This window comes from Leptonychotes weddellii, chromosome 14, assembly GCF_054177405.1.
Source record: "Leptonychotes weddellii isolate Sample4059 chromosome 14, ASM5417740v2, whole genome shotgun sequence".
NCBI lineage: Eukaryota > Metazoa > Chordata > Mammalia > Carnivora > Phocidae > Leptonychotes > Leptonychotes weddellii.
Window position 1 is genome coordinate 78,602,534 of NC_138382.1, and position 26,764 is coordinate 78,629,297.

Sequence of the window (26,764 nt, forward strand, 5' to 3'; positions counted from 1 at the left end):
TAGAAGCCCTGTGAGTGAGGGGAGCAGGTGGGGCGTCGGAAGGGCAGGTCCCGGCTGTGCTTCCGTCCTCAGCAGCTCCCAGGTTGGCTTTGTCAGGGCACCTTCTGCTGTCCGGGCCCCAGCACAGTTCGCTGTGCCCTGAGAAAGGCCAGCAGGGTCCTCCTGGACGTCTGTGCTCCTTGAATCAGAGCAGGTGTGTGCGTGTGTGTGCGCATGCGTGTGCAGGGCTGGGTGTGCTCGTGTGTGTGGATACATACGTGTGTACGCGTGTGTGCATGCGCAGGGCCCATGTGCGCGCATGTGTGTGAGCGTGACTTCACGTGTGCATGCGTGTGCCCGGTGTGCATGCATGCTCGTGTGCAGATGTGCGGGCCTGGTTGTGCGCGTGCGTGTGCGGGGAAGAGAAGGGAGCGGCCCGTTGTTGGCGAGAAGTGGCATGTTGACAAGCAGCTCCTGATCTGGACCAGTCGAGTCTAGGCAGCATTTCCCTGTCCAGCTGGGAGGAAGACTCATCTTGGTTTACTCCCCCAGCTGTGTTTAGGGCCCTGGCGGAGAGGTTAGGCTACCTTGGGGTTGGCCTGGGGGATCTGGTGACCATCCGTGACTCCTTTCCTCCCCAGCTTCTATCACTCCTGTTCTTGCCTGTCATTTACTTTCGTCCCTCTCATCCTCCCTCCCCCTGCCTCTCCATCTCCCCCTTCCCTCCCTCTCCCCCTCCCTCCTTCCCCCTTCCTCTCCCGCTCCCCCTTCCTCTCCTGCTTCCCTCCCTCCCTCCCTCCTTCCCTCTCCCCCTCCCTCCTTCCCTCTCCCCCTCCCTCCTTCCCTCCCTCCCTTCCTTCCTCCCTCTCCCCCTCCATCTCCCCCTCCTTCCCTCCCTCCTTCCCCATCATCTCTCACCGCCTCCCAATTTTCTGTCTCCATCTGGCTTCTATCCCTCTATCATTCATCCCTATTCTTACCCATCAAGGTAACCAGATCCTTTGCTCATGTGATTTTTCTTGTGCAGCTTTCTCCTCGTTGGACCTGTGGTTTGTGACCTCCTGAGCAGAGTGTCCCAGGGCCCCAGATCCCACCTTTTCCCTGCAGCTTTCTGGGAGTGAGGACATTTGGGCCTTCCCGGCTGGTACCGGGACCAGTAAATCTGGCAGAGGCAGAAGCAGCCCCAGGACAAAGCATCCTTCTGCACAGCTGCAGGGAACATTGTCTCTCTGTCCGAGCTTTAGAACTTGTCTCTAAAATCCTGCCTCTTTTCTCCCCCACAGGGTGACGATGGAGAAGTCGGGCCCAGAGGGCTGCCTGGGGAACCTGTAAGTCCTGATCGCATTCTGTGTCCTCAGCATGGCCAAGGGCTGCTTGAGGAGGCTACTCTGAGCAGAGCCAGGGACCGACCCAGAGCATAGATTAGAGAAACAGAGACATCTGGGGGACTCTTGAGGGAGGAAAAGAAGGAGCACATCGGAGAGGCTGGTAGGGCAAATATAACCTTCCCTGGAGGAATAAGCTGAGGCCTGGAGGGCTGTGGTTGGGACCCCAGGCCGCAGGCATAGTGGGCGTCCAGGGTCATCATGGTGAGTGTCCAGGATCATCATGGTGGGCGTCCAGGGTCATCATGGTGGGCGTCCAGGGTCATCATGGTGAGAGTCCAGGGTCATCATGGTGGGCGTCCAGGGTCATCATAGTGAGTGTCCAGGGTCATCATGGTGGGCGTCCAGGGTCATCATAGTGAGTGTCCAGAGCCATCATGGTGGGTGTCTAGGCCGCAGGCATGGTGGGTATCCAGGGTCATCATGATGGGTGTCCAGGGTCATCATGGTGGGCATCCAGGGTCATCATAGTGAGTGTCCAGAGCCATCATGGTGGGTGTCCAGGATCATCCTAGTGAGTGTCCAGAGCCATCATGGTGGGTGTCCAGGGTCATCATGGTGGGTGTCCAGAGCCATCATGGTGGGTGTCTAGGCCGCAGGCATGGTGGGTATCCAGGGTCATCATGATGGGTGTCCAGGGTCATCATGGTGGGTGTCCAGGGTCATCATAGTGGGCGTCCAGGGTCATCATAGTGAGTGTCCAGAGCCATCATAGCGTCCAGGGTCATCATGGTGGGTGTCCAGAGCCATCATGGTAGGTGTCTACGCTGCAGGCATGGTGGGTATCCAGGCTTATCATGGTGGGTGTCCAGGGGCATCATGGGGGTGTCCAGGGTCATCATGGGGGTGTCCAAGCTGCAGGCATGGTGGACACCCAGAGCACATCAGGCAAGTGTCCAGGGGCAGTTGCAGAGACTGATCAAATGGTTCGCCATCCCTTCTGATGTCTACACTTCCCAAAAGTGGAGCCTTCCATCAGGGTGGTCCTCCTGTGACATCAAACAGCTCTTTCCCCAAGCCGAGCTCTGTTCAGGGCCCAAGCACATTTCCTCAGTGACAAAGAACACCATTTACGTTTCACTTATGGTTACTTTTCAAATGTCTCACTTGTGTTGTCCACGTCGCCACAGCCGTATTCATCTGGCGATGTCAATGGAGGAGAAATATTGCGAACATGGCACAGAGAGAGCCTGGGGTTGCACTCACACATTCACTGGGGACTAAATTATACCCTGGATGTCTGATTAGCCCCTAAGGAGAATCCATTACCCAGTCCTCCCCTTAACACGCGTCTAAGTGATACCTTCTGGGTTATTAACTCCTAGAAAGCATTTACAGGGCCAGGCATTTAAATAATGAAGGGAACAGTTACATGGCAGGAGCATGGGAATGATTTCCCTTCCACGGCATCTGACGAGTGACCATCAAAATTTAGGGTGCTCAAGCATTGATTAAGGGCCGGATGATTCCCCAGCGGGCAAGGCGGGTGTGAGTGGTTCAGGATGGGGCTCCTTCGCGTGGTGGACAACAGCTCTGCTGTGTGGCCTCCTGAGTCTCGTGAACCGTGCTGGGGCCGGCGCTGTCTTGGAGCCGTGTCCCTCCGTAAGCACAAGGGGCTGTCCCCACACGTGCCCCTCGCTCCAGGGGAGGGAGGGACTGAGCTCTGGGCTGTCGTGGTGTCGCAGAAAAAGCCTGAGCCCCACGCTCTGTCTCTGCATTTGACCACCGCATCCCCATCAGCGTGTCCCTCTGCCTTCTGGTGTCAGAAATGCAGTCGTGCGTCCCTGTCTGGAGGGATCTGAGAGGGAGCCAGTAAGGACACATGGACCAAAGCACACCATGCAGCAGAGTGTCTTTGTGGCCTCCGTGAGGAGAGCTTTTGTGTGCACCTGCCCTGAGCGAGTGTGAAAGAGCCCCCTTGACTTGAAAGGCTCCCCTTGTTCTGAGGATGCCCCCTCCTCCGTGGCCTGAGCCGCCCCTTAATTCCTGGCTCCCGCCTCTGCATCCAGAGCCGAGGTGGAGAGGTGGGGTGGGGCGAGGAGGTGAAGCAGGTGAGGACGGGGCACTGGCCATGCCTCCCGGGGAGATGTGGACACTTGCGTGGCAGCAAAGGCTCTGGGAGGAGCGAGGCTCTGGGAGGAGAGAGGCTGCAGGATTTGCTTGGGGGCAGGGCTGGGGCGGGGATTCTTGGCCAAGTGTGAACAGCCTTGTCCTTTCCTCTTGCAGGGGCCACGTGGTCTGTTGGGGCCGAAGGGGCCCCCGGGCCCTCATGGACCTCCGGTAAGGCCTGTCACCTCTGCACGTCTGTCCACTCTGACACTTGCCCAGGGCTAGTTGAGGTCAGCAGGGCCCTGATGCTCCCAGGCAGAAGGAGCCCTCCGGCACGTGTGGCTTCGCGGGTGGAGACACGGAGGCCAGCCGGCTGTGTGGCTCTCCCCTTCCTCACGCGGCACGTGCTGTTATTACCAGTCGCCGGGACGCCTCATGTCCTCCTTCTGGGAAGGTTCTGGGAGGAGGCAGCCCATGGGTCTGGTGGGGCCCTGTCCCGATGCGTGTATTCCCTGGGCCTGCCCCAGCCAGTGCCGGGGCCCGGCAGCTCCACTGAGCCCTGGCCGATTGAGCCTCTGGGGCTTTTTAGAATCGACCCTTGCCCCGTCCCCAGAGGGTGTGCCATCCTAAGACACGTGGCCAGGACACCAAGCCGAGTCGGATGGGATTTTCCCTGTGAGCATCGTGGACTCTTTAGCATTCTGTCTTGGTGTTTCTTTTCTTTCAATCTCATCCAGGGTGTGACGGGGATGGACGGCCAACCAGGCCCGAAAGGAAACGTGGTAAGTCTCCGGGGTCTGCCACCCAGCTGTTGCCAACAAAACGGAAGGGACTCCGAGGAGGAGGGCGCAGGCCCTGAGCCCCGGCCCCGCCTGGAGCCGGCAGTGGGAGAGCTCGGGCTTGTTCCCACCAGAGCCGGACCACAGCCATACAGGCGCGGAGGGAACTCGCCCTCTCCCCGCGCTGTGCCCTGGTGATGAGCACGCACCGTGAGCCAAGCCCACAAGAGATCGTTCTCACGGCTCTACCGCGAGACTTCAGCGCAGTGTTTTGGGAATGTTCTGCCAAACAGAATACTTTCTGTTCCGTTCCTTTCGTGGGCTCCTTCCCGGCGGCTGTCTGGGTCGCTGGCAGAAACCACTGAGTGTTCCTCGCATCGGGGTCAGCGTGGAGAGCCTTGCAGGTGCCAAGGCCCGGGTCCCCCCTGCTATGGGGCTACCTGCCTCCTCCTGCCTGGGCATCGTCCTCTGACGCTGGTGTTGGGCGTGAGAGCAGACTGTTTCCCTGCCTGCCCTCCGGAGTTCCCATCAGTGCCCTTGCTTATGTTCCCTCTAGGGACCCCAGGGAGAGCCCGGCCCCCCGGGACAGCAGGGTAATCCAGGTGCCCAGGTAAGTGAGCAGCAATGGGCAGCGGGAGATGAGGGTCTCTGCTGGGGTGTGCTAGGCCCCGTGCTGCCTGTCCTGGCCAAAGGGACCTACAGCCTGGATGTGACCTAGAACCCAGTCATGAGGGAGAGGGTGCCGGGGAAGGTGGACGGGTGGCAGGGAGGAGTTTGGAGCCAACTTCCTTGACCTTTCCTGCCCTGCTCCACCTCTCCTAGGGTCTTCCAGGCCCCCAGGGTGCCATCGGTCCTCCAGGGGAAAAGGTGAGTGGGCTGTGCAGGTGTAGGGACGGCCCCACCTGCCAGCAGGCTGTGTTTCTGCCCCTGGGAAGCTCATCCCGCCAGGGTCCAGGCCTCAGGAGTGCTGGTCACCCCCAGCCTGTGTGTGCCTCTGTCCTCCCCCAGACGCAGGGAAGCTCAGCTCACTCTGCGTGGAGCAGATGAGCTCAGGGGAAGATCGGGGATCTTCGTCTTTCATTGATCATAAATTCACCATGCGTTCATTGTCTAGCTATGTAGAGGATTGCCAGATTTAGGAAGAAAACAGGGCACTCAGTTAAATTTGAATCTTTGTTGTTTGCCTGACATCCAAATTTAACTGGGCATCTTGTTTTGTTTTTGTTTTTGTTTTGTTTTTGTTAAATCTGGCAACCCTGAGTGTATCCCGGGCACCTGCTGAGAGCTTGTGCTCAACCCCAGGTGCTTCACTTGGCTCAGAGCTGCCTCTAAGGTGTGGTCATCAGTACCTCAGATAGCCAGGCGGCATGGGAACCCCGCCTGTCTGGACTTGGCGGGTGTGTTTTGTTCTGGTAGCAAAACCTGCAGGCCCAGGAAACAGCAGAGGGCGAGGGTCCTTGCGCTCTGGATGCTTCGGTTGCCGGAATCTTCCGTGCCTCTGAGCATCCCTTTCAACAAATGTTCTTTGAGCAGAAATGTTGAGAAGTGCCCTTGGGGGCAGGTGGAGGGTGGGGTAGCCTAGGGAAGAGGAGACCCCAGGGCTCACGGGGTCTCTGGTTTGTTCCAGGGTCCCCTGGGTAAACCAGGCCTCCCAGGAATGCCCGGTGCCGACGGACCCCCGGTGAGTACCCTGCCCGCCTCACCCCTTCACACACCGCCTGGCCCCTGGGGGGTCCCTAGGGGTGGGGACCTGGCACCCAGGCCCGCGGCCGCCCCCCTCGCCCCTCGTTTCCTCTCTCCCACCTCCGCAAATGAAGACCCGATTGATTGCGAGCTTGCTTGCTCAGTAATTACTGGGCTTTGGACACACTTTTCCATAATGGGTTCCAATCAAGGGGTGGAGACTGCATGAATAGGAACATGAGTTATTTACTGGGGGCGCTGCTTCATGACCAGAGCCCAGCCTGCATTTTTAACTCCAAGGAGGAGGGTGGACTGGGCTCCAAGCTGGTCCCTGTGTCGCTGGTGTTTGAAGGGAAGGACAGCGAGTTTGCCGAGTGTATTTTTATCGATCACACACTGAGAAGGAGGGTATTCATGAGCGCATTTGCTCTATGTGAGCACAGCTGTGGAGCCAAATTAGATGGCGCCTAGAAATAGCGAGCCAGTGGCCCGTCCAATCCGAGGCTGGGCTGTCGGAGGGAGGGGCGGGGAGGTGACGCATGGTCGGTGTGTGTGTGTGCGTGTGGATTCATCTGCACCCACTGCCCTCTCTGTAAGTCGCTGGTGGGATTTGGGGATTTGGGTTTTTTTAAGAGGATTCAGGTGATGCTGCATACACAGCCTGTTTCCACAGACAAGATTGGATGAATTACCTGTTCCAGACAGGGCGTATTTTATTGTTCTAATCAAGCCGTTAAAAACTAAGCAAGAGCTCAATATGTTGACAATTGATTGGTGACTGTTTAAGGCACAGCCGTCTGCTTCCCTTTCCAAGGTGGAGCGTGGTCCGGTCCAGGGCATCGCATGTCCGCCACCGCCCTGTCCTTCCCCGAGCTGGCGGCTAACCCGCCCCACCGCGTGAGAGCTGCCCTGGGCCTCCCGCGTCCTCCTGGGTCCACACGTCTGCGAGCGCGGACATAGCATGTCGCTCCCCTCCTTTAACTTACATTCACACTTAATTTCCTCTTCTGATTATAAAATAACACATCTTGTTATGGAAAATTAGCAAAGTAAATGAAATGACAACAAAGTTAAAACCACCTTGACGCCAACTTCAAGGCCCAACCCGTGACAGCAGAGGGGCTGGCGTCCTTACGTGCATCTTCCCCGTGCAGCTTCTGCAGCGGCCCCAGGGGAGAGGGTGCTGGGGGTGGGGCAGGCTGCAAACCCCCACCCCCGACCTGACTGCTTCCGCCGGGGAGACCCCCGCCCCGTCCCCACACTGACACCTCCTCCAGTGTTCTTCCCACCGTGGGGCCCCTTGGCTGCATCTCTCTTCCCCCAACGAACACTCGAACCTGTAACAGGAACGCCCCGCGGACCCGGCTGAGTGTGGCCGGCGGCCGCAGGTGCTTCACGTGGCAGACACCGCGGGGGCGCCTGGTGCCGCAGCCCCAGCGAGCCGGCCGGTTGTCTCCCGTGAATCCGCAGGGCTGGAGACCTTGACACACTCTTGTTACTGAGGCAGCGGGGCTGTTGATCATCCTTAAAGAGAGGGTTTTGTTTCTTCTTCCCTCGAGTTGGTTGGGTTTGGCTTCGGCTGCGGAAAGGAAGGTTGATTTAAAGCCCTTCAGAAGGAGGGAGTGTTTCGGGGCCGACACATGCTGGAGCGCATGGTTAAATCATCCCGGGGAGCCCACGACGGGGAAACGGGGACGTGAATTATGGTTCGAAGGAATATTACGGAGCCAGTAAAAACCGACTTTCGGCGAGTATTCAGCGACATGAGAAAAGGCACACCGCGCAATATTAAATTAAAACCACACCATGCGATGCCAGTTTTGTGTTCCAGCGTGCGGAACGTGGATCAGAGGACCCGTAGCACAATTAACCAGGGTTGCTGCAGGCGGTGAGGTTATGAGGGACCTCGTCTGTTTTGCCTCTTGCCTGATGGGCTACAGAGAACATACATTACTTTTTTAATCAGAAAAATATCAAATACACATAATTTAAGCTTTATTATTTTTCCATTATACATTATATGCTCGTTACAGAGTATTGCAAAAATGCAAACACACGGCAAAGGAGGGGAGACAGCCTGGCTTTTCCCTAGGGGAGAATCAGTCTCTTATTTTGATGTATTTCCTTTCAATATTTTTCTGTTCTGACATTTTAATAAGTGTGCTTTGTGCTTCCCCCCACGTAGTTGCTCTCATTTTATAAACACAACTTAAAATGCACCTAAAGACATTTAGCCTCCATTCAAATAATGCTAATAATTACGATAATTGTGGACGCGTGTTGGCTGTTTGCTCCGTGCTGGGCGCAGTCCTGAGAGCTTGGCAAACCTGCTCTTTCCCTTCCCTGTAGCGATGCTGTGGGGCAGACACGTGATCATCTGCACCACGTGAGCGAGGACATTACCACGTGGAGGGCGAAACTTGCCCTCCGAGGGACCCATGTGGGCTCTGCCCCCAGCGTGTGTGTCACTTGGAGCCTGGGGCTCGAGCACCCCCAGATGGCCTCCCCGTGCCCCCGGGTCCTTAATGGAAATATGCTGGAGTAAAATCCCCCCAAGAAGCCATGTGGCTGGGGGGCAGGATCCACTGCGACCCAGTCACCCCGAATCAGGACACCTTCTCCTCGGCACTGTTTGGGTCCAGCCCTGCCCCATGAGGCGCTGGCGCCGTGAGCCTTGTTTTGGGAAGGCAGCATGGTGGAAGGCGTGTCCCCCTTGGTCCAGAGCGGCAGGTGTGGTCTGTCCGGTGCCTGATTTCCCCCTAAGGCGGGCACCCCCAGACTCCCCATGCTCCGAGGCTCCCTAAGGGCACCCTGCCCTGCAGAGGAACTTCTGTAGCCCCCGGCTTGCCTGGCCCTCAGAGCAGGCTGTTTGCAACAGCGTTAAATCCGATTGTACAACTAATACAAATAAAATGGAACACCCACAAATCATTTATTCAGAGAGATGAGATTTAGGTCCCCATAATGCTGCTGCGTTCTAGAAATGGAGTCCTCGATGCTTAGGACACTCAAGCTGAAAGAGCACCTAGTCCACCCTCTCCTTTGACACATGAGGAAGTGGAGGCCCAGAGAGAGCAAGTGACTTCCTCAAGGTCACACAGCGGGTGGGGGGTAACCGGGCCTAGAATCCAACACTGCCCTGCCAGAATCCTCACCACACTACGCGGCCTCTTTACTGGAATCCTTGGGGTATTTCCAGCAGTGAAGTGTTTCTCTTTCTGCTTTTATTTCTGGGCTTGCCTCATGAACTCGAAGGCATAAAACTAGTGACCGACCTCGGTTGGAAAGTCAGAGAGCTCGCATTTCTGAGAATGGGGTTGGTTGGGGCTCAGGTAGACAGGGCAGTGACCAGGGGGGCCGTGACCATGTCTGCTGGGCGTTGGCTCTGAACGCATATCGTGGGATTAGGTCGTCCCCTTCAGCCTGCACCAGCTGGGAGGCTGGGAGGCAAACAGCCCGAAGACTTAGGGACGCACTGGGACCCCAGCCGAATGACAGGATGTGGTCTATGTCCCGGCACCAGCCTGCCCCCACCCCCATGTCTCCCAGCATGAGAGAGTGGGTCTTGCCAACAGCGTGGCACCTGCCGGTCCGGAGGCCAGCATGTCCAGACCCCTGGTCCCACTTCATCCCTCCTTGTTCGGCTCAGAATCCCTGATGCGAGGGCCTGAGGCCACGGTTCCGGCTCACCTGCTCTTGGAGGTGGGCTGGGCGTCAGTGAGTCTGGTGACATCCTCGAGTGCGGATCCCGCCCGTGGGCGTCCAAGCACGTTCTCCTCCACGGCAGCTCGGGTCGCCGCTGGGCCTGCCACGGAGCCCACGTCACAGAGGGGGCAGCCGAGGGTCAGGGCTGAACGACTGGCTCGGGGCCACGCGGCTGGGAGTGACCTCCGCACTCAGCTGCCATCTGATGCCTTTGACTTCCAGCCTCTCTGGCTGAGGGTGTGGGGGAAGGAGATGGGGGGGCCCAGCTCCCCCTCCCACACGTGACAACAGCTGTGGGGGGTGGCCACCGACTAACACCCGCCTTCTCTCTCCTGACAGGGGCACCCCGGCAAAGAAGGCCCTCCGGGAGAGAAAGGAGGCCAGGTGGGTTCAGAGGGAATGAGCAGGGCGGCTGGGCCCTTCCTCGGGTGTCTGTGCCCAGGGGACCCAGCCTGGGGGGGCGGGGACCTCCACTCATCTAGGTCCCCGTGACCCCTCCCCACCCTTGGTTACTGCATGTGGGGTGTGGGCACTGCCATCATCTTGGCCACACAAGAGCTGAGTGATAGTGAAGGTCCTGGGCCAGGGGCTCCAAATGACCCTTTGCCATTGTTTGTTTGGGGTCCAGGACGTGGGGGTTTAAAGGTGGGATGGAGTCTCCAGGCAGCCTGAGACCCCAGGGACTTGTCTCCTGCCCTGTTTGTGGCCAAAGTCCACTTGTACTCCCTTCATTCGCCCGGCCCTCCCCGGGCCCACACCTGCTCAGTGAGCTGGGACAGTTGTCTTTGGCTGTCAATGGCTTCCCCTCCCAGATGGTCAGCCCTTGTCCCCTTGTCCCAGCCAGAAGCTGTCCCATGTCATCTGAGGTGCCTCTGCTGGGAGTAGGCTTCTTTCACAGCAGCCTGGCCCTCCCAAAGCATCAGAGCCTCCTCCCCATCTCACCGCCCCACCCCTACTCCCCACCTGCTGGGCTGGGGCCGCAGTTGGATTGGTCCCTTGTGTTCTCATCATGGGACACAGCCTGTACTTCTGCTTTCCTGGGGGGCTGGGTCCCCTGGGAGCAGGTCCTGTGTATCTCCTGAGGAGCCTCTTCTGAGGGTCTGATCTGGGATGTCCTCTCTGCTCAGAGCAGGGGGAGTTTGCTGGTGGAAGGGAAGCTTTCTGGCTGTGCGGGGAGCACCCAGGCGGACACAGCCATGCCTGCCCACCTGAGACAGAGCTAATGGTCTTTCCCCTTTGGTTTCAGGGTCCGCCTGGCCCCCAGGGCCCAATCGGCTATCCGGGTCCTCGAGGAGTCAAGGTGAGATTCTTGCTGCTTCACGGCTTCCTGGAGGTCAAGGTTAGGCTAGCAGGGCACGGCAGCCCTGGTCCTCCTGGGCTCGTGGGATCCTGGGACAGAGGTCCCGGGCAGGCGGGGGAGTGACCGTCGGGGGCCAGGAGGGGCTGATCCCGAGCAGGGGACGTCTCTGGCACGTCTGTGACAACCCAGCAGGACCGTGGCCGTCTGTCCATCTGTTGGGACGCTGCTCTCTTTGTCACCCAGAGCCCACTCCCTCCCAAGCCCCACAGGGACGCACACCTCAGCCGAGGTGAAGAGCCTGGCACGCAGGCTTCCGGGGCCTTTGTACGTCCGGAGAGAGAGCCCGTCCCCATGGATAACACCTGGGCAGACCGAGCGCCTCAGTGGCGGGGGGAGTTGGTGGGAGGTGTCCATTTATCCACAATTGCGTTTCTGCCGCTGAAAGCCTCCTGGAACCTGGTTAAACGGGGCACAGAGCTCCGGAGCAATACCCAACGCACGGGCCCCGTCTGTTCCTCCAGAGCTAACCGTGTTTGCTTTGAGTCGTGTAATGTAATCTCCAGTCATGCCGGCTCTCTGGACACGTCGGGCACGTTTATGTGGAGAGGGAGGTGCCCCGAGGGACGTGTGCTGGGCCGGGGGGTGGGGTGGCGGTGTTCTGCTTTCTCCGAGAACAACAAGGGCGTAGCGTCGGAAAGCTCTAGGTGATTCTGGGGCTTGGAGAAAGCTAATGGAGTCTTTCCTTCAAAATGATTTTAACTTGCTGTGAAGGGAAATACATACATATGTATACACACAGCGAGCTCAGCCTGAGCCTTCAGCACCAACACACCCATCGGTTCCTGCACCTGATCCGCATCGTTCCGGATGCGTAATGCTCCCCAGCATTCTTGTGCATCAGGAGTGTGTGGATGGCCTGCGGTGTGGAGGATGGAGAAGCCAAGACCTTAGGGCTCAGTCACGTGCCCCTAGTTAGCCTAACATCGGTGCCTCAGTCAGGACTCAGACCCAGACCTGCTTATTGTGAACCAAGGGCCCCGGGCGGGACCCCGAGGTGCCCAGCTACGTGTCCCAGGAATCGCGGGTTGCCGAGGGCCCGAGCCGCCGCGGGCAGACTTCCCCAGGGCCAGGAGCCCTAGGAGGGCCTGGTTTCTCCCCGAAGCAGGCTCTTACCAGCATGCCTAATGAGTCTTACGAGGATGATTTTTTAGCAGAAATGCTGATGATGTGAGCTCCCGAATGTTTATTTTACAAATTCTTGTCGTAGAACAAAAGCGTCTACCAGCTCCATACACGGCTAATTGCATAACGCTGTGTCTGTGTGCTGAAAGGTGTTTGCTTTAAAATGTTTATGGAGGATGCTCTTATCTTGTCTATCTGATTAAAATTCATTCATGCCACGAGCGATCCAGTTAGACTTGGAAGCGGAGAGTGGGAGGAAAAGCGAAGCTGAACGCTCTTTTCATTGGAGAAATAGATTCTCCTTCCCCGGGTTTTGGAAACTGTCAGTGGAGTTCACAGCCTGAGGGGCAGCAGGCCCCCAAGGGAGGTGACGGCGCCGGGCGGAGAGGTGGCCAGCAGTCACTGGTAGGGATGGCCAGCCCTCGGTAAGGGAGGCCTGGCTCTTCTCCACCAGGTCCTGCCTTCCTTCTGGGGAAGGGCCCCTCCGTGTGCTTTCATTTCCCCGACCTTCCTGAGGGCTATCTGTGTAGGCCTGACTGTCAGCAAAGTCACATCCACTGCTCAGCGAGCCTGCAGGAGCCGGGCCGGCTGGTGAAGACCCTAAATACAAATTCTCTTGAGGCGTTGGGCAAAGCCTTGTCCCTCTCTTGGCCCCTTTGTTTTCTGTCCCCCAGGACTGGCCCCCGGGGGCCACAGTGGATGCTGCCGTCCCGTGGTTCTCAACCAACCAGGGTGGATTTGTGCCCCCCTGGGGGACATCGGGGGACATTTTTGACTGTCCCAACTTGGGGGATCCTACTGTCATCTGATCGCTAGAGGTCAGGGATGCTGCTCAAGACCGCTGCTCTGCCTGGGGCAGCCCCCGTGACGAAGTGACCCAGCCCTAAATGTGAGCAGTGCCGTGGCTCAGAGACCTGGTCTGTTTGTCCCCTGGGCCGCATTCCCCTGGCCTCGGACCTGGGTCGTGAAATGGTAGAAGTTTAGGTCTGGGAGGGGTGGGCAGGGGAAGCCCGCCCCACCAGCGTGGCAAGAGGGAGGAAGCTGCTGCCACAGCCCCCAGGGCATCAGGGTTTCGGGGTAACCGTGCACCCCCTGCCCTGAGATGTCTGGCTGCCTGGGGCCGATAGAGCAGGGGTGCGTCTGGGTGGCAGATGGCCCCAGGGGAGGCCACGCCCCCCAGGCCAGTCCGAGCTCCGCATCTGGCTCCAGCTTTGCTTAGGGCCCCCTCCTCAGTCCCTGGGAAGAGGCGCAAACCGCACAGTCTGTGTGAAGTTCTTGCCACAAGAGGGCTGCTGGCCACCCGAGGGACCTGGGAGGTGGCCCTGCTGCCCTGGTGGCAGCCTCAGCTGGAACCAGATGGGGGGCCTGGCCTCTCTCTGGGGTCCTGCGGGCAGCAGGTCTCTGGAGTCGGCGGTCAGTTCTGCTCCCTGCTCGGAGGGCGCAGGCGGAGGCCACCTAACTCCATTCCACGGATGGCTTTACCTGGCCTGGGGACGGCGCTGGCACAGGGGGTGGGGGGGGTGTCAGAGGGAAGAGGACGTGTCCTCCCTCCTTACAGTTCTTGTTTGGCACAGAGATGACGTACCTCCTGAGCTGATTATTGTCAGCAGTGCTGTTATTATTATTAACTGGTAATTAGCATGATTATACCTATGATCGTGTATTAATAGTACAGAATGACAGTAGCGCATTACTATTGGTAATTGAGCAGACACTGTGTGCTGGGGCACGTCCTGGGGGCTTGTCCGGCGTTCCCCTCCCACCAGCAGTAACAGGGTAATGCTTGTCTTCACCCCCACTTTCCAAATGAGGAAACTGAGACACCAGGCACCTGGGACGTGTCAGAGGCCACCGAGCCGGGGCCGGGACCTGATTCCAGAGCACATGCCGAGGCCTCGCGTCCCACCTGCTCCCCAGACCTCAGAGAGGCAGATGTTTCTGGAAGAGGGTGGGATGTCAGTGGAGGCCATCTGGGAATCACTGGCGCGGGGGGCCTCGCGTGGGTGCGAGGATGGGAGGTGTTTCTGGGAGCCCACGGAGCCCTTCCTTTGAGACTGGGAGCACGAAGGAGCTTGCCTGGGTTGGGGCGGCTGAGCCCTCACCCTCCTTGGTACTGGGGGCGTAGACCCTTTCTTTTCGAGAGCTCCGGAGAGGCTCTGACTCGCTCCCTTCCCTTTGTGTTTGCACAGGGGGCAGATGGCATCCGTGGTCTGAAGGGCACCAAGGGCGAGAAGGTGAGTGCCCCTTCCTTCCTGCCGTGGCCGCCTGGCGCACGCAGCCCAGAGCGGGGTTCGGGCGGGTGACTCCACCGTGACAGTGCTGGACGCAGCTGAGGCTGCTGTGGCCTCTGAGCGGGAGGGACTGGACGCACCCTGAGGGCCAGACTGTTTGCAAAAGGAAAACCCAGTCGAAGAGGACAGGCTGTGGGTGTCCCTCCTGGCGGGGCTGAGGGACTGGGGCTTTGCACCCCTGCCCAAGGCCATGGCTCTGGCCCAGCACACAGCCCGCCCCTCACCTGCAGAGGCCATGGATGCCCCACGCCCCACTCCTGCCTCACCGGGGAGGGGCAGCCCCTCACGCTGCAGCGGAGCCGGGAGCGGAGGGAAAGCAGTGCCCCCATGGCCTCCGGCTGCTCCAGGCATGGGTCCTCCCCTGCGGCACCTGCCAGTCCTGAGGTGGCTCATCACGTGGCTGCCCTGGACGGGGATGGCAGGGAAGCCGGACCCTCCATGCTGTGCGTTTGCTCAGCCGGCTGCCTGGTGGAAGGCGCGGACGCAGATGGGCTGCCTCAGTTCCCTCTGGGGAGCAGCCAGGGCAAGGCAGACCTCTGAGCCCTCGTTCTGGGGCATCTGAAGCATGGGGACGGAGGGCCGGTGGGTCAGGGCCACGCACTCTCCCTGCAGGGCAGACCATGTCCCCTCCAGCAGGTCCCATCTCCCCAAATTCCCGTGTCCTGTTGGAGGGGCTGCTCAGAGCCCCCGGAGCGCCACGTTTGTCTTGTCACTTTTGTCCTTTAGCTAGAGACAGGGCTGCTTGAGAGAATGTGGGTTGGGTGGCATGGGGCAGGCCTCTTCTCCCAGAGGGTCCCTGCGCTGTCCCTGAGTCAGTTCTGGGGTGGGAAGGGGGTGAGGAACCACCTCCCGGAATCGTGGCACCCTTTGAGCTGCTGCGGATGAGTCCCTGGCACTTAACCGAGTCACGGCGGCCTGGGGAGGGACGAGTTCTCGCCCCGTCCCAGAAAGCTGCCTCCCTCTGGGTATGAGCCCCTGGCCGGCCTGGGTGTTGAGGACCAGGCTCTGGATGGGCGAATGAGATCAGGATGCAGGGCCTGGACCCTGGGAGAGAAGGGCAAGCCAGGTGGCCCTGGGCAAACCACCTGAGGGTCCCTGAGGGTGTCTCCGTGGGGACTCGAGTGGACAGCAGGCCACTGACATGTGTGAATCCCCAAATTCACAACTAGCAGGAACGTGTCCCACTGGCCCAGAAAACGCAGGACTGTGTCACTGAGGCCTGGGCCCACGGCAGGACTGCCCGAGCCCCAGGCCCTTCCCTCGCCTACAGCTCTCACGGGTCCTGGCTTCTGTGGGGCCTCTTCCCTGCAGCCCCCCTCCGGTGCTCGCTGGTCAGCGGTTACTGGGCCCCGGCGATGCCCGGACCGGACGCAGCTGTGGGCGCAGGGGCCAGCTATGCCCAGCTGTGCAGGGGGCGCTGGGCCGCGGATCGTGAGCTTGGCCCCACGACCGCGGAGGGTTAGCGGGACGCCCTTCACGAGGGATGGCTCATGCACTCAGAAGCCCCCCACCCAGCGCATCCCGTGCTTGCTGGGGGCCTTGTGCTGAGTGTTGGGGACAGGCCATCCGGGAGGTGGGCTCTTTCACGCAGCCCAGGCATTGTCTTGTTCCTTTTCAGGGTGAAGATGGTTTTCCTGGGTTTAAAGGAGACATGGGCATCAAGGGTGATCGGGTGAGTGTTTTGGGGGTGTCAGGGCAGGGGGTGGTGTCGGGGCCATGGGGAGGTGCCAGGGGCGGGGCTGGGGTTTTTGGGGCCACAGGACAGCTTCTCCTTAGGTGAAGCCTCTGTGGGGGCTCCTGGCCCTCAGGCAGGGACAGCTGGGGGCCCAGAGGCCTGGCTCTGTGCATGCCCCCCCTCGCTGGCCCCTCATTTCTGGTTCAGAGCCCTGGCGGCTCTCTTCTGGTATTAACCCCCCATTATTGGGGTCACCTGTGGTCATCTGGCCCTTGTGCCCTATGTCCTCACCCTGCACAGTGGCTCGGTGGAGACTTGTCATGTTTCGGCCAACACTCTAGACAGCAGAGCAGTTCCTTTGTCTCAGAAGGGTGGGGGCGTGGTGGGGGGCAGAGGGGAAGGGGCTACAGACATGCCCTCTGACCAGGGAGGGCCGGGGTCCCTGCCCACCCCCACACAGCATCTCGGTCCGCCAAGCATTCTTGCGTGTTTTTAGGACCCTGAGCAGCTCCTGTGTTCTGTAACCTCATCCTGGGCTAGCAGAAGCTGCAACAAACCCATTCTTTTTAATGAATAATTCACCTCCACTCCAGAGGAAGCCAGTCGGTGCTGGGGGAGGAGGGGGCTTGCTCACATGGCAGGCGCCCAGCAGAAAGCCACCGGCTGCGTTTTCATCTAAATGAGGAGAGGGTGATGCAGATGACGCGGGAGGAAGTGTCCGGGGAGCGGGCGGCTGCCACACCGCGGTGCGGGCACTTTGAAGGTTCCCTCCCAGCTTCAGAGTGAGCCCAAGCCTGGGCAGCAGGGAGCCAGGTGCCTGGGCCGCCCGGTGGGCACGGCCACGGCGGCAGCCGGACGCACACCTGGACGACGGCTGTCAGCAGACACAGGGCTGTCACGTGGCTGCCGAAATTATTCCCTGACAAGCCGGGACTGCAGGTGCCTCTTCAGAACACGCCAGGGCGTGAGAGTCCCACACGCTTGGCGCGGTGTCCCAACCTCCAAAGGCAGAAGCAATCTTGGTTTCTATCAAAGGAGGAGGAATAAAAGAGAAAGATGTGTTTCACAGTTATGTCCCAGTTATGTTCCTGCTAAACACAGCCGTTCTAGAACTTTCTCCATGGTGACAGGACTCCGACTCCCCACATCGGAGGGGCCTGTCTGTTTGGCTGGTCAAAGTGCTTTTTATTCTGTCTCTAACGATGCAGTAGCCTGCATTTGGGGCCCATATTACGAGGAGGCATTTTCAAAAGAGATTGCACTAAAGACGATAGGCAGGCACATGCCAGGCTCCGAGAGCGGGCCCGCTGTTGGAATTAGGTGAGGGTGGGACTGGGAGCCGGGACCCCTCCTCAGCCAGGGAGCTGGAGTCATTGGTCTTAATTTCCCCCCGAGAGAAATTTCCACCCGGCACTGGGCATTTTCTACGTGCTCAGTAAATGTGTGAAGGACTCTTTTGTTGATGGAGAAAAACACTTGTTAGGAACTGAGGGACCTGGGCCTACAGACACACTGGACCTTACAAATAGGGAAGCTATTGGTCTTCATCCGTGCGGTGCGCATTTTTGTTGTGGGTGGTACAGCTGTCCCATGGCTGCTCCTGGGAGCCAGCGATCAGAGGGAGACTCAGCACTGGGCAAAGAGCCAGGGTGGGCGCTCAGCCGGGTGCTGCTATTGACCTCAGCAAGCCCCCAGACCCTCGCGCTTGTCTGGGCCCAGGCCTCCCCATCCATACCGTGGGCAAGTTGGGTGGGGCAGTATTGGGACCCTGCCATCTCTGGGACATGTGCCATGGTCTTCTGTGTGCCAGCCATGCCCAGACAGCTGCCCAGCCAGGGGCTGTGGTCTGTCCCTCTGCCTCCTGGGCCTTCAAGGGAAAAAGCAGGCCCCTGCACATTGCTATTCTGCTGTATTTGGGGAAGTAGTGATTCAGAGCTCCCGTGTTAACCGGTCATCTCACCCGGGAGGGGCTCGTTTGGAGAAGGGAACTGGGAAGCAGAAGCATGTGGCGTTGAGAAGAGAGCCACCCACCTCTGTGCAGAGGGACGGCGTGGCCGTTCAGCAGAGCCCTGTAGCTTGCCGCACGCTGCTCTGGTCTTGTCCGACCCAAACACCTTCCATCTGCTTGAGCCGCCTGCTGGGCTGAGCGGGCTGAGCGGCTCCTACAGCCCGGTCTTACACGGGACCTGGACTCTCAGACCCAGAAGGGCCATGGGAGTCGTGTGGTGGGGGATGAGACTGGGGGTTCTCCCTCACCTTCTCTTTTCTGACTTGCAGGGGGAAATCGGCCCCCCTGGTCCTAGAGGAGAGGATGGCCCCGAAGGCCCGAAGGGTCGCGGAGGTCCGAATGGCGACCCTGGTCCTCTGGGACCCCCTGGGGAGAAGGTATGTGACTTGGGATGCTCCCCCCATCCCCCGGGGACAGACCCTCCTGATGGCCTTGGCTGTCAAGCCTGTAACTCCGCCAGGCTGAGGCCCCCAGATGGGGATGGGCGTGATCTGACCAACCTCCCCAAGGGATTTATCTGTTGACAGGTCCATCCTTTTCTCGTCCCGAGCTGGGTCTTTCTGAGCACTTTGCCAGCATCCTGGGAGAGCTCCTTCCTCCAGAGGTTCCCAGAGCTTGGGTTGTGAGCCCCAGCAACCCCGGCTTCGTCTTTCATGTGGGGACTCCTACAGCTGTCCTTACCGCTGCCCTTCGGGGCTGCCCCACCCTCCCCCTCGGCCCTGGCACAGGAGTGGGCTCTCAGAGTGCCCCACACATCCGCCCTGTCTTGCCCCAAGGCTAGGACTCTTTTATAAAAGGGTTAAACAGAATCTCAAAGATAAAGGGTTCCTTTTATGGAAGATTGGTCTCCAGTTGCTTTTGCTTTAGCCATGGTGTCTTCTCTACTTGTGGGGACTTTGCTTTTAGTTAGGGCAGGATTTTCGGGAGACACCCATCCCAGGGGGCAGGCAGGGGTCTCTCCAAGTCCTTCGGTCTTTGGAAACCGCATCCTGCTCCGGCCCCTGCTGACACATGCCGGCTTTCCCCGCTCAGAGAAAATGGATCGAGAAATACGGTGCGGGCCAGATAACGCAACTCCTTCTTTCTCCCCAGGGAAAACTCGGAGTGCCGGGATTACCGGGTTACCCAGGAAGACAAGGGCCCAAGGTAATCTATGAGCATGTCAGGTGTTCTCAGGGCTCCTGCTTGCCCTGCCCCCTCTCGCCTGGTCACTGTTCCTGGGGAGGCTACCGTGTCCCCCCCACCCCAAGTTCTGCCCTGTTCACAGCCTTCTGCATTAGTCTGGCCGAGTTGGAAGGAGGTGCTGGGACGGTTAGTTGAGCCTTTCAGAGAATGGGGCAAAGGCAGCCGGAGCTGAGGGCTGCACGCGGGGTCCCCAGTGCCTGTGCCCGCTGCTTTCTCTACACCGAGCGCCGTGCAGCCTCGCTCACCTCTGCTTCACCCTGGAGATTGGAAGGTTATTTGCTTGTAACTGAGTGTCAAAGAGAGATGAAACCTTCCTTATATGAAAATCATGTTCTGCTTTAAGTGAAACAGCTCCTCGAGGCTTTGGAAATCATTTAAAACATTGTTTTTTTTCAAATCTCAGCTTTTATTATTCATGGTTCTTCCTTAAAAAATAACCAGCCGCCTGCACTGGAGAATAATTGGTGGTGGAGGAGAGCCCCTGTCTCCCCAGGTTTGCATCTTTGCTGTCCTGCTTCCCGGGCTTCAGCGCCTCTCCAGACTTCCAGGCCCAGTCTCATTAAGGGGAAGGGCCCTGGGGGCTGGCTGCCCTGCTGGGTATCCCATTCTGGCTCAGGAAAGAGCAGTCCTTCCGTGGAAGGAGCCGCGCCTCATCTGCAGGGAGACAGTTTGCTGTGAAGCAGGAATTTGTTTAGTGTCCGACAGTGGCACGCTGGACGTGGCTGTCATGTGGTGCCCACCGCGTCTTGGAGGAAGAGGGGCTGATGGACAGATTTTCTCTCCTGAAGTACATGTCCCTCGGGGGGCAGAGTCGAGAGAAGTTTGGGGGTGTGTGGATCAAGTTCAGGCAGTGTCCTTGGAAGGCAAGGGTAGAACTTAGAAGCCGCCTGGCTGGTTTGGAAGTCCTTGGGAGTGACTGGATGCAGCCACTGAGCTCTGTGGGACCTGCAGCCAGGTATCTGTGACAGTCTCCAGCCCGGATTGGCAGGTGGACGTAGGGGTCGGTGGGCCACGCTCAGCTCCCGTGAAAAGTGCAAGGTTTGGACATTTGTGAGCTTTTCCTGGTCTAAGCACACATTCGGGTCAGGATTTTGAGGCACGTGGAGAGTAGGGGCCCACTGAAGATAGTCACCACCTCCCGTGTATGTGAGGGGTGGGGGGGCGCCTTCATGTCACGGGAAGCTCACCCGGTAGGTGTCTGGATATTCGCCACATCAAAGTCCTGAGTTCATCTTTTGTCTACATGCCCCTTGTAGGTCTCTAGAAAGAAATAGCTGTTAGTTGCTACGGCCAGTGCATAAATTTGCATTGATTTCTGACTTTATAAGCTGCCATGCTTTATTTAGAGGTACTCTGGGAAGATGACAAAACATGAAAACAAGGCACAGTGAACAAAATATCATAAACGTGAGATTCACACATCATCTCCAGTTCATCTCAGGAGTCTGTGCGCCCTGTTCTTCCCAAATACCAGTGTTTTGAAGACCTGGGTGTAGAGAAAGGGAGAAAAGAGAAGCATGGTTAAGACAGCTTTGGTTTTTAGATTTGGACTCTAATGATGCTCAGGAAATATTTATTGAGTGGGTGGGTGATGGATGGATGATGGGTGGATGGATGAGTGGATGGGTGAATGGATGGATGGGTGGATGGATGGATGATGTATGTATGGGTAGACAGATTGGTGGATAGTTAGATGGGTGGATAGATAGCTGGGGGGATGGATGGACAGGTGGGTGGATGAGTGGATGGATGGTTGGATGGACGGGTGGATGGATGGATGTGTGGGTGGATGGATGAATAGGTGGATGGATGGGTGGGTGGGTGAATGGATGGATGGATGAGGGGATGTGTGGGTAGGTGGATGGATGGATGGATGGATAGATGAGTGGATGAGTAGGTGAGTGGTGGATGGATGGTTGGATGGATGGTTGGATGGACGGGTGGATGGATGGATGTGTGGGTGGATGGATGAATAGGTGGATGGATGGGTGGGTGGGTGAATGGATGGATGGATGAGGGGATGTGTGGGTAGGTGGATGGATGGATGGATGGATAGATGAGTGGATGAGTAGGTGAGTGGTGGATGGATGGTTGGATGGATGGGTGGATGGATGAGTGGATGGGTGGGTGAGTGGATGGGTGGGTAAGTGGATGGATGGATGGACAGGAGACAGAAAGACAGATGGATGGGTGAATGAGTGGATGGGTGGATGGATGGGTGGGTGAGTGGATGGGTGAATGGATGGGTGGATGGATGGATGGATGGATGGATGGATGGATGGATGGGTGGGTGGATGAATGAATGGATGGAAGGATGGATGGATGAATGGATAGATGGATAGATGGATAGATGGGTGTGTGGATGGATGGGTGGGTTGGAGGTGGGTAGAGTTTGTGTTGGGGCTGTTCAGCCTGGCACATGCAGCCTGGCTCATCCTCTGGCCCAGCTCTCATGCTTCTTCATTAATTACCTCTCTTTCAGGGTTCTATTGGATTTCCTGGCTTTCCTGGTGCCAACGGCGAGAAGGGTGGCAGGGTAAGGCTAGCCTGACCTCTGATCCGGTGGCTTGTTCTGCTGCCTTGGTATTTAATGGGTATATTTTCTAGTACGTCTTGTTTATTTTTACCCACTTTGCTGCCAGAACTGCTTTCCAGACAGCTGACCTTAAGCTCGTGGCCTTCGGCTCCAAGCCCCGGAGGCTCTTCCTGCACATGGGGCTGGGTGGTGGTGGGGTAGGAAGGGCAGCAGGAGAGGAAAGCGTGTGGGGGGAATAGAGCTTTCTAATAAACACTCCAACACTCCTCCAGTCATTAGTGAAACCCGGATTCTTCCCTTTCCACCCAAGTGATTTTTCCTCCAGGCTAAGTTTAAAAGGAAGGGAAGGAGAAAAAGGAATTTCCTCCTTCTTTGTATGTCACCCACTGGGCTGATCCAAATTCAGGAAGCTCCTCCCCCTCGTTACTCCCCAGCTGCCGTAGTCACAGGGCAGCTACCCAGTGCGGTGCGCCGTGGTCCCCTCTGTCGTCAGCGTGAACTTCGGCGTTCTGAGGGGCTGGCGGGGGGAAGCCATGCCCCCCCCACCCCCCTGCACCATCCTGACTCCCTGCTGGCCCAGGCCTTTTCGCAGGGAGCTTGCATGATGCAGCCTGATTGCTGCCCTCGGGACACAGGATCCACAGGCGTGTGGGGACAGAGGGGCCGGTCGGTGAGATGTGTGCGGACAACGCCTTGGGGGGAACCCCAGGCCTCAGAAGGACTGCAGCTTTTGCATGTCCTGGGACAGCCCCCCACCCCCACACTGGAGCTCCTGGCGCAGGTGGAGGCCTGCACCTCCTCGGAGCACCTGCTCCGAACTGTCCCACTGTGTTTGAGCGGAGACCGTGAGCTCTCCTGAAAACAGAGAGAGACGTCAAGGCAGCCGAACCCGTGTAAACAAACGTGTCTGCCCGATTCACAAGAAAAGGGAACAAGGGACCGCTCTCGGTGCAAGCCCAGCGCGAACACAGGGGCACTGTTGTCATCTGGGTCTGGGTCTGGATCTGTCTCTCTGCTGTGTATTGGCACATAGATCCTGTCTGTGTCTGGATCTACATCTGCGTGTGTCTCTCTCTGTGTGGCTCTTCCCTGTCTGTCTGTCCGTGTATCCCTCATCTACCCACCTCCCTACCTGTCTGTCTGTCTATCTGCTTCTTCCTTTTAGGGAGAGTCTGACAGATGTCTTTGGGGAAGGCTGTCCTCTGGAATACTCACAGAGGGCACTGGGAAGCGTGGGGTGACAAGGGGATGGTTCCTGTGCTGGAGGAGGCCTCATGAACTTTGACACCACCCTGCAGTGAGACTCTCCAAGGGGGTCATGACATTCAGCATTCGGTCTTGTGATTTGACCACAACCCCTGTCCATGGAGGAGTCTACCTGGCAGGGCCAGGGATAAAGGCCCTGTGGGGCTGGGTCATGTGGAGCTGTGGAGGCCCGGCCGGCGACCTGGGGCTGCACTCTGGTCCAAGCCGCACTGCCCTCTCCCTGCCCCTTGAGCTGCTCAGCCTCCCACCCCTGGGCTCAGAAGGCCGGATGGATGCCAGGGTCCCCTCCCCCCGCCCCGAGCCCCCATGGGCCACTGTCCTCATGCGTCAGTGCCATGGGTCTCCGGGGACACAGAGGAAACTGAGGTGTTTGGAGAGCAGGGCAGTGTGGGGCCAGGGGCTTGCTCTGGTGAGCTCGTGGTTCCCAGGCCCTGAAGCATGGACGCCCCGAGGAAACCATCTACGCTGGGAATTTCCAGGGATTTTGCAGCTTGCGTGTGGTGATATCTGTATTCGGTGGCCACCGCGGTGGGGGCGGGCCTGGATGACAAAGATGTGAACTTTGACAAAAGGGAATGGCTCGGGCCACGGCCAAACCGGACCGGCCAGCGCGTCCACTCATCGTGGGAGAGAAATAGTCCCTGTGCCCCTCCTGGGGGCTGGGGACACAGGGGCAAGTAGAGGACATGGCATCTGGAGGAACACGGCCGAATCTGTCCCTGGGAAGCGTCCGAGACGGCACTGCGCACAAGCGAACCAGCGTCCTGTGCGGTTTTATATGCACGTCCTGGCAGAGACCCGCACCGTTCGCTGCTCGGCTCATGGGCTCCCCATGCCCTAGTCCCCACAGGCGGCGGAGGACCCATGTTCCTGCAGGGAGAGGAGCCCTGATTACGCACGTCCACGGGGCGCCTCCTCCAGAGAGAGATGTCTGTATTCTGGAACTTTCCCCAGGGAAGGAAGGAGGCATTGTCTTCCAGGGGCAGTGACCTTCCCCGTGCCCTTGTGGTTTTCAACCCTCCAGGGGCTGTGGCAGTCCGGCTGGTCACCGCCCCTTCTAAACCAACTTGTGGGGTTGTTCTTGGTATCCTGTCACTGTGTCCATCCATCCATCCGTTCAAACAGCAATCATGGAGCACCTCCTCTGCCCCCGTGTCCCAGGTCCTCTTGGAGCCCTGAGGATACAGCAGGAGAAGCCCAGGTCCCTGCCCTTGTGGACCTTGCCTTCTAGAGGTAGGGGCAGTGGGCAAATCTGTAAGTAAAGTGGATGGCGTGGCAGATGGCAGTGTGTGCTAGGAGCAAAACAGAGCAGGATGGGCAGGGAGGGGTCACTGCGGAGGTAGGCAGGGGTCAGGGACGGACAGATGCCCGAGAGGAGCGGGCCTGAGTGGGGGGCAGAGCGGGGCTCAGGGCCAGGGGCTGTCCCAGGGACGAGAGGATGGTGAGCAGGTGGAGGAGATGAGAAGGGGTGGTATCCCCGGGATTCAAAGCCACCCCGTGGAGCACGGTGCGATCTTGCCACTTGACTGACGATCTTGCCACTTGACTGATGGCGCTGGCTGCTTTTAAAACGTCCTCCCTGAGAGTCCCAGATGGAAATCATCGAGATTCGGACGAGAGCCGTGGGGAAGGTGGTGAGAAGCAGAAGTTCCTGGTGCTGGCGGCGGAGCCTATTCCTCCCCGATCCTGAGCCATCTGCTGACCAGGAGGGCGGCTCTGCGGGGCTGGTGGCCGAGGGGGACCAGAGTCCTGAGACGCCACCTGCGTTTGGCTTCTCGGCTCGAACAGGGCTGTTTCTGGGGCTGCCTGTGTCTCCCCGGCGAGGACGTGAGGACAGGCGCTCACAGGCAAGCCACAGAGGAGCCTGTGGATGGGGCACTTTCTGTCCACCAGCGGCCATGCCTCTCTGTCTTGGCTTAGTTTACAAAGAAGACCCGGGAGGCCCGGGTGCACCACGGCTGGGACTCCCCTGCTGTCTGCTCCGGGGTGGGTCATCTCTGCGGGACGAGAGCGGGCCGGGGCCGAGGGTGGGGGTTTGGGTGGAAGCTGGGGCACTACCCACAAACATCAAGCAGCATCCAGGGCCGGCCCCGGCATCCACACTGGTGAAAGTCTACCGTTGGAAGAAAGCAAATGCCTCATTAATTTTTGTATGCAAATATTTATTTGAAGCCAAAGGATATTGCCGTATAATTAAAGCAGGGAAACCAGAGTGCATTGTTAAAATGCAACATAATTATCCCATCATAAATTCATTTCAAGATGGGAGGCTGCAGAAAGTGGTTTTCATCTTGGCAGCAAACAAGCAAGAGATGGTGAGAGGCGGCATGTCAGGTGGCCGGCCTTTAGCAACACAGCTCTGTCTTCGGTGTTATCGTTAGAAAGTGGAATAAGATTCTGGAAAATCAGTCAAGAGGCGGTGGGGACACCGGGGTGGCATTCAGCCTGCCGCTTCCACACGCCGTAGGTAAACTGTGTTTACCAGCTATCAGAGCTTTGCTTCGGAGAGAAAAAAAAAAAAAATGCAGCGCATCTGTTTTCCGTGGTTTGGAAAATGCAAAACAACGACAACAAGAAAAAGGAGTCCAAATTCTATTAGAAGAGAAGCAAATGACTTTGGGTATATGATTTATATATTGAGTTGCAAGTTTGCTTGTCTGCGGAGTCTGTTGAAAATTTAATGGCTAATATTCTTAACTGTAGCAAAAGTAAATTATGTATGAGAGGGGTTGACGTTCTTCTCTTCTCTTGCAATAATGACCCCCCCACCCCACGCCCGCCGCTGGGAGAGAGAGATGGAGAGAGAGAGGGAGAGGGTGGATGGGCGAGCGGAGGGGGCATCTCTACTTGCAGAAAGGAAACCAGATAGCGGTGGTAAACATCCATCAGGCTGCAGGAAGAAAATTGGATTTCTGCAGGCCTGAGTGGGAATACAAAGCTCTGTGTATTGAATGTGCAGTGAGTGCCTCGGCCTGAAAACTCTCCTGTAGAAGCAGAGATAAGGAGACAGGCTCTTCCTCGCTTCTGTCTTTGAGCGCTCTCCCCATAACCCAGGAGACGGCCAGCGCCCAGGCCATGGCACGTGTCTCGAGCGACTGACCAGCCCCTTCTCTGGTTCTAGGGCACGCCTGGGAAGCCGGGACCACGGGGTCAACGAGGCCCGACGGTAACCACCCTCAGGGTTTCCAGGAGAGGGAGCGCTCGGTGGGAGGGGGAGGGAGGTCTCGAGGGCTGGGATGATTCGAGCTCACCTTGCCTCTTTCCTGCCTGCGCAGGGTCCGCGGGGTGAACGAGGCCCCCGGGGCATCACTGGGAAGCCTGGCCCCAAGGTAGGTTTTCAGTGTTTTCTGGGGTGCCTGCCATGCTACCCACAATCATGCACCTGTGGGTCATCATGGCCTTTTCATTTGGAGAAACAAAACAAAACAAAACAAAAGACATTTCCTTGAGGGTATTCAAGAAGGAGCTGGTCTAACAGCACTCGGACAGGTCAGGTTGAATGGAATCATGTGCCTTGACCCCGAGAGCAGAGGCAGGAAGGGCCCCCGACACTGGAACCTCCGAGACGGCAGCCTCAGGCCCTAGGAGGCTGGGTGCACCGGGCTTCGCACAAATGCCAAACCATCTGGGTACCCCACCATCCAGTTCTGGTGGGGAGGCCCTATTTCTTTTCTTGAAGAGCGTTTGGAAGCTATAGAGAGAGCTTTGCCAGAAATTGAAAGAAAGTTCTTCTGCCTCAGG

The 26,764-nt window shown here is 58.2% G+C and overlaps 1 protein-coding gene across 1 annotated transcript in view; it reads left to right on the forward strand.

Moving 5' to 3' along the window:
- Positions 1–26,764, forward strand: part of COL5A1 (collagen type V alpha 1 chain) — a 150,733-nt gene that overhangs the window by 86,437 nt on the left and 37,532 nt on the right. Inside the window, exons 21-35 of the mRNA XM_081802663.1 lie at positions 1,263–1,307; positions 3,591–3,644; positions 4,151–4,195; positions 4,749–4,802; positions 5,015–5,059; positions 5,820–5,873; positions 9,920–9,964; positions 10,827–10,880; positions 14,252–14,296; positions 15,972–16,025; positions 18,306–18,413; positions 19,129–19,182; positions 21,704–21,757; positions 26,145–26,189; positions 26,299–26,352. Of these exons, the coding sequence (XP_081658789.1) occupies positions 1,263–1,307; positions 3,591–3,644; positions 4,151–4,195; positions 4,749–4,802; positions 5,015–5,059; positions 5,820–5,873; positions 9,920–9,964; positions 10,827–10,880; positions 14,252–14,296; positions 15,972–16,025; positions 18,306–18,413; positions 19,129–19,182; positions 21,704–21,757; positions 26,145–26,189; positions 26,299–26,352 (810 nt within the window). The remainder of the gene's footprint in view (positions 1–1,262; positions 1,308–3,590; positions 3,645–4,150; positions 4,196–4,748; positions 4,803–5,014; positions 5,060–5,819; positions 5,874–9,919; positions 9,965–10,826; positions 10,881–14,251; positions 14,297–15,971; positions 16,026–18,305; positions 18,414–19,128; positions 19,183–21,703; positions 21,758–26,144; positions 26,190–26,298; positions 26,353–26,764) is intronic.